Source organism: Limanda limanda, chromosome 16, assembly GCF_963576545.1.
Source record: "Limanda limanda chromosome 16, fLimLim1.1, whole genome shotgun sequence".
In the NCBI taxonomy this organism is placed as follows: Eukaryota; Metazoa; Chordata; class Actinopteri; order Pleuronectiformes; family Pleuronectidae; genus Limanda; species Limanda limanda.
In genome coordinates this window covers 16,047,179-16,054,196 of record NC_083651.1, presented here as the reverse complement: position 1 = coordinate 16,054,196, position 7,018 = coordinate 16,047,179, and the positions used below count along the sequence as shown (strand labels likewise).

The window sequence follows — 7,018 nt, the reverse complement described above, 5'->3', positions numbered from 1 at the left end:
AGAGATGTTATTCACATTTGAATAAATGGTTTAAAGATGCTGCTCCTTATATAACCATAAAATACCTTTCTAAAATGTTAGTCATAAACTAGAATACAGTTTCTAGGTTTTCTAATCATCACTGAAGTTACTGTAACATTGTGTTCCTAACTAGACCTGACTTACTGTGTATTCTGTTTTCTCGTGTGTCGTGGAGGAAGTAATTGCAGGTTAGTGATGGAAAAACACAGATCTGTGTAATTTTGGTGTGAAGATGTTTTACTTACCCACATAATTGAGAGATTCTAACACTGTTCTGTTTTGTGCAGCGGTCAAAATGTAATGTATGCAATGCAAGATGTTAAAGCTCTGCGTCTCTGCAGTTATAGTTTAACGGGAACACGTTTCTATACACATTTATTGAGTCAGGTTTAAGCTTAACTTAAACCAAACAATATATAAACCTACCACATTTTACCAAGTTAACGTTGCATTTTCATAATTATTGTGTAACATGAATAATGCGTATATAAACTGATAGCTGCATGACAAAGGATTAACCTTGGAGTCCACGTGGGAACCGTGTTAGCGCACGTTTCCTGAATATAAACACAAACAATTGGATTTGGTATAATTTATAAAAAGCCTATACGTGTTAGGGTTATTGCTATTTTAACGAAATCTTCCCCTCTGTGAATATATTTGTGGCTTTTTCCTGTAGAGCTCATTATTTTTCCTTCATTTGCAAACTGTCTCCACACTAAAGGCACAAAAATACTTAAAAGGATCGTGTAAAATTTGGTCTGCTTGTCGCAGTTTAGTTTCTGAGATTGATGCTGCAGATTCGTCAGTTTTCTTGAATGAACTAATTATTATCGTCTCCACACCTTTCCCTAGATTCCAAGTACCGATGCCGTCGTTTATTGGTCCGATTTCTTCAGCCAAACAAAGTCAGATCCGCGTTTCAGGAATTTAACTTCTCAAAAAAATATATTCAAACCAAGAAATACAAAAAATGGTAAATCCTGTTTCGTTAAAGGATCTCCTCCTTTCTATCGTGTGTTACCTGTGAGGAGATCTGCTGGATTTTCATCCGGGACTTCAAATGTTCCCTTTGCGCCAAATGGACATAAACAGGAGCCAGCAGATCATCACATATTTATCCTCCACTCAACCATCTGAGAGTGGTTTCCTTTGTGAAACCTGCTTAACACCAGGAGGGTCTGAGGTGAGCTGTACATCCTGTGCGGAACACTTTGTCCTCCACTGGCTCCCTGATCTGCTGAGATTTCAGGGCAACGTTTTCTCAGGCCAGAGAACTTGAACGAGGGAAGCAGCAAGTTTATTACCAAGGACAATAGACGGCGAATAGCTTCCTTCAAAGGGCCTGGGAAACCAGCCGCAGACTGCAGCTCCTCAGTTTGGCTCCTGACGCACTAAACGTGAAGGACGCAGAGCAGTAAAAGACACTAAAGGTTCGCACTAAAACTTCTTTCTCTAATTGTGGGAGTCTGGCTGCTTTTTGGACACAACACCGAAGACGGGGCAAAAACTTTTAAACGTGCGAGTCCCGAGTTCAAACGTATTCATTGAGATTTTGTAATAGTAAAACTGTGGCAGATAACACAACACGGTTTGTGGATATTTCATATCGAGTGGAAACACATTAGAATTACCCTCAGAGGTAATTTGGCAAACATTTTCCTATAGATAAGTTTAAAATGTACAAACTGTAGCCAATATATATTTGTTCTCATTTGTTTGCGTTATAAAGAGTTTTAAAATAATTCGCTAACCTCCGGATGTTTTTCTTGAGGGGCAACAGGCGATTTGTTTAAAATATGAGAAGTTGGGCCTGAACATTAAATACACATCATAAAAACGGTTGAACCTAATCTAAATATGTTTTTAACTCCTTTTAAAACAAAAAAAAATATGTTGGCTGATCCAAATAATTAGAAAGGCGCTTGTTAACCGCTTTTTATTGGCTCTCTGCTATTTCTCGTATACACTTTATAGAAAAAGTCTTCAAGAAAACCTCGTTGTCTTTGTTTTTATTTTTCACACACATCTTTTAATATGAGACCGGTTTAAATACACTATTTCAGACTCAAATACTTATTATTTCTGTTTAATTTTCTACATGCAAAATGTTTTCATCATTTCTAAAATAATCTCCGTTTGTCAGTTTTTTCCCAGTTGCTTTGTTTGTTTACCTCGTTTTAAAATACAGCAGCTTACTAACAGGAGTGATTCTTAACCAGTATGTTTGTTTAAGGATGTTTCCCGTATAGACTACTCGTCTTAACCTTGACTGAGACACTCACAGCATGAGTCAAAGGCAGGTTTTATTTAAAGATGGTCGCCATTAGCACAGGGGAATCATTGCCTTGACCACCTCCTTTTTATTGCAATTCTTATCTAGTCAATCTTTTCTGTTGTGTATGTTATTCGTCTGTTTTCATGTGGAAATAGTAAAACAGTTAGTGTTAGTATCACATACATTAACACGTGGTCCCTCATTCTGCTACACACACATTTTCATCATCGAGCCTTAATGTGCTCACCTCCAGATATGAAACTGAAACTGAGGATGATGTTTAATTGTTGAATTAAACCACTGTCAAACAATGAAGAGAGGTTATATATATTAACCTATACTGCCCCCTATTGGATTACAGCCGCAACAGCACGAATAATAGCATCAGACAGTAATGAAGAAATGTGTCTAGTTTTAAACCCGAGCTTGTCTCACTTAAATCTGTTGTTGTCTTTTCTGGTGGTGGGTCTTAATGTCAGAGTTGTACAACTCTACATGTGCTGCTAGAGCTTGCTTCAAGAAAAACAAGCAGGTTCAGTTGTCCAACCCCTGAGGAGATCTGTCCTTGACTTGTTTTTTCACATAACCCAAATAAACCCGTTTGGACCTGGCTAGGACTAAGTTTGAAGGAATCTGTGTGAGATTAGCTTTAATTTCTAGAAAGGGGACAGGACAAGCATCTCCTAAATGAAATGTTCTCCACACTGCACCGCTACATGCTGAAGGCTCGATGAAAAGACAACTGCATGCTTCTCAATGTCAACACCTACACACCTTTGTCTCTCTATGGTTGTGAGGACACTCATGGGCATAATGCATTCCCTAGTCCCTTTCCCTAACATCAACCATCACAAGTTAATGCTTAATCCCTAACGTGAGTCTCACCATAAAACTAGGTTTTAACCCTCAAACAGCCTTTTGAATTTGTGAGGACCAACAAAAATGTTCACAACATCAACATGCACACACACAACAGAAACACACACACACACACAAAATGGACTTTCATCACTATGTACAGCCCAACACAAACCTTATCCCTAACCTCAACCATGAATAATTCACCTAACCATAATCTGATAGATTTAACTACAATTCACGAACCTACAGAGGTGACGACAAACTAGTGAACACACACACACACACACACACACCCATACACACACACGCATTCACTCACTTAACTCTTAATCCTAATCTGTAAGGAAAATTGTAAAGATGTAAAAAATTGAATTAAAACGATTATTAAATAGACTTTCAGTCTATAAAGTTTCCATGTATCTGCTGTAGTATATTTGTGGTAATGGGAAAACTATAGGATTATTATTATGACTGAATATAAAACACGCAGTTAAACACCAAACCATATACATTGTTAAATCCCCGTAGGAGTAGTCCGTGACAGGGTTGGTCAACTGCTGTTGGAGTATGATTTTTGTCCTAATATAATAGTTTGGATAATTGAGTGTGAGTTTGTGTAATTATTTTGTTGTTGAAGATGATTCTTTTTCTTCTAATTCCAGCTTTTTTTATTTTAAGGTATATATGCATTTGACCGTTTTCATTCACGGTTGTAGTTTTGCAGTGGCGCTATCATACAGACGGTGTAATAAATATTACTGCTTGGAAAGATCATTTTCTTTACACTCGAAAAAAGTCAAATTCGCTTTTCTCAGACCCAAAGTGTTAATATCAGATATGACTTAAGATAACTACATTCAGATTTTACAGAAGCCGTATATATAGGACAGGTGGTAAACATGAGGTTTAAATATAATGATTCCGAAAAATAATCTAGTAATAATCTAAAAAATGAGACTTTTTTGTCATTTATTTTTTCCTTGAATGTGAATTCTTGCGGACATTTCATCATATGTGTGATGTGTGTCTTCAGCTCATGTAGCTCCGAGGCGAACACGAGCATAAAGGCCGCATTGTTTACTGGGAGGTTCCGCAGAACCAGTGCGCACCTCCAGGGCCACAGTGTTCTTTGCAATAACCTCCAGTGTGTGTGGATAAAAAGGGGGATTTGAATGATTGTGATGATGTATGTAGTATGTAGCAAAACGTGCATTGGAACGTGGATAGTAAGTAGCTTATGGTGTATTCAAGACATTGCATTGTGCATTGATTCGTGGAAGAAAACATTTTTTTTAAGAAAATCATTCTGTTATTTCCTGATTATTGTACTTGTGACACATTGTTTCACGTGGGGTATTCATTGCCTTGGGACTGTTCTCTTGTGTCTCCCTGCAGCCTGTGTGGCTCAGTGCATGGAGTCACATTGTTTCATGTCACAGCACCGAAATACAACCCGGGCTCATGTGACACAGAAACTGACAGAAGCTCCAGAATTCTATAGATATGTGACGGTTTCTGTCAGTGTAAATATAGAGCAGTGCACGCTGGGCTGGAATTGAACCTCATTCCTCCACCCACAATACCAAAATATTTCCTCATGGAGTATTTTGCGTTGCAGTGTTGGGGTGGAGCGCAACAACACATTTTGCATATCACGTGACACCGTATTAACAAATCAACAATTACCCAGGCTTTATTCTTCAGGAGTTGCTAAAAGGCTTTGCAAGAAGACGCGTTCGAGGGGAGCTCCATGGAAATGTGTGAGCGGAATCCCTTAAACCCCGGCTACGTTGGTTCTCTGCTGAATTTCGCTCCACCTGAATCGCTTTATTTCTCCAACTTGCGGGGCAATGGAGCCCACATACCCGGGCTGCATCAGCTCCCGTACAATAGGCGAGAGGTGTGCACGCTCCCGTGGACTTCCTCAAGTTCGTGCACGTCCAGAGGAGCTCAGCCAGCAGGAGCAGCAGCAGCAGCAGCAGCAGCCGCACAGAGCCGCGCCTTCGGGGGCTACTGTCCTCCGTTCCTGTCCGGCTCCGTGTCCCTGAACCCCTCCGGCGGACACATCAGGGCGCATTTGGACGAGCCCCTCCGGTGCTTCCAGGACGCGGGCCACAAGGCGCAGGAGGCGGCGAGGAGAGAGGAGGTGTACACCGGGGAGCACGGGGCTCTGAGTGACGGCGGGTACTCGGATGTGCACGGCCGGCCTCTCGGTGCTGCGGCCCAGACAGATGCGGAGTCAGCAGGCCCGTTGCATGTGAACGGCACCAAGCAGGAGCACGACCCTCTGCACCCCCCAGCGAGCAACGCATGCTCCAGGACGAGCTTTACTGAAGGTTAAGTAGCATTTATATTCTTTTAATGGTTTCTACAATTTCTACTATTAATACTACTCTTAAAACCCCCACCATGATACCACAAGGATGATTTGATATGTGCTCATGTGTCTTATTTTATTGCAATAACGCTTTATCCAGTATTAGACGTCATCATTATAGATATATTGTTAAATAGGAATTATATTCAAGCATATTGTGTAAGTGTTCAAGTCCCTTTATTTCTCATATGGCATCAGTTTTATTCTAATATTCCTATAATATCCAAGTTCAAGCTAATTTGCAAAGTAATATCACTATTTTCGCATTTACACTGTATAGGCGTTCCTCCTTACAATTGCAATATTATTAAGCCATATGTGTGTGAGGCACAGCAGCCCTATATATGGACAGTGCCACTGGGAACTCTTATTTCCCTCCAGAGCTTCTAACTGTTGCTGAAGTTGGTGTTAATTTAAAAGTGTAAAACTCTGCCTCTCCTCCCCAGGTGCCCCGTGGTGCTCGTCTCAAGTGAAAATCCGCAAGAAGAGGAAGCCTTACTCGAAGCCACAGCTGGCTGAACTTGAGAATGAATTCATGATGAACGAGTTCATAAACAGACAGAAGCGCAAGGACCTGTCAAACAGACTGGACCTGAGCGACCAGCAAGTGAAAATATGGTTTCAGAACCGCAGGATGAAGAAGAAGCGGCTCATGATGCGCGACCAGGCTTTCTCCCTGTACTGATGCTATGACCTTTGGACTTGATCGTGACCAGCAGCGCACAGAATATGTTGTGTTGTGTTGTGTGTGTTTGTAGGGTATGAATGTAGCAGCACATCGCGAGCCCCCTCGATTTTAAGGCATTGACGTGTATTTATAAATATTGTAAAAGTGTTTACAGTCAAATCACAACATGCTCTCTACAGTTGTATCAATGATCACAGATTGATTGTCAGGAATATTAATAGGAGCCTAATTTAAGAATTGATTACGGATTAGATTTTACGCAGTGCTCGTATCGGACTGGAATTCTCCAAATGCGAAGTAGGCCTCCTGATGGGCCGTGGTGCGTTTAGAATAAACCTGGGAGACTAATTCTTTCTCATCCAACACACGCGTCCCTCCAGTCTAAACAGGATTATAGTCCAGTCTGTCTTTGTGTATTTTTATAAGATGGCCTGCGCATGAAGTGTAGGCCCAAACAGTCAAGTTCATGTTTACCGACGGATAAACATCGTAAACAAAAAGTCAGTATTTCAAATGTATTATAGCTGCATGCCTACCCAGTTCCCCCCCTTCAAGTTTATTGTGAGTCTGTTAAAATAAGCAATGTTACATTTTGTTCCATGTGTGACCGCGTCCACATTCAAGGTCGCTGTGTGGAGGAGAAACAATGCGCCGCATTCGGTGGTGGAAAGTGTTTTCCTTTAAATGTCTGTAAAAACAACGCGAGTTTGTAGATGTGAAACGTTCAGGATTGTTTTCCACATTTTCCACTGTGCTGAAGTAAGATTTTATTTTCATTTCGAAACCCTGGTTT

The 7,018-nt window shown here is 40.7% G+C and overlaps 1 protein-coding gene across 1 annotated transcript; it reads left to right on the top strand.

Annotated features, from left to right (window-relative positions):
• The first annotated feature begins 4,910 nt into the window (after positions 1 to 4,910).
• On the top strand, positions 4,911 to 6,222 carry hoxd12a (homeobox D12a). The gene is made up of 2 exons (XM_061089116.1): positions 4,911 to 5,496; positions 5,984 to 6,222. The coding sequence occupies exons 1-2, from the start codon at positions 4,911 to 4,913 to the stop codon at positions 6,220 to 6,222; spliced, it is 825 nt and encodes a 274-aa protein (XP_060945099.1).
• The last annotated feature ends 796 nt before the right edge of the window (positions 6,223 to 7,018 follow it).

Bases quoted from the DNA above. Each gene is read 5' to 3' on its own strand.
- hoxd12a (XM_061089116.1), top strand. From the start codon at position 4,911: ATGGAAATGTGTGAGCGGAATCCCTTAAACCCCGGCTACGTTGGTTCT. The intron at 5,497-5,983 runs GTTAAGTAGCAT...TCTCCTCCCCAG, and splicing joins CAGGACGAGCTTTACTGAAG to GTGCCCCGTGGTGCTCGTCT.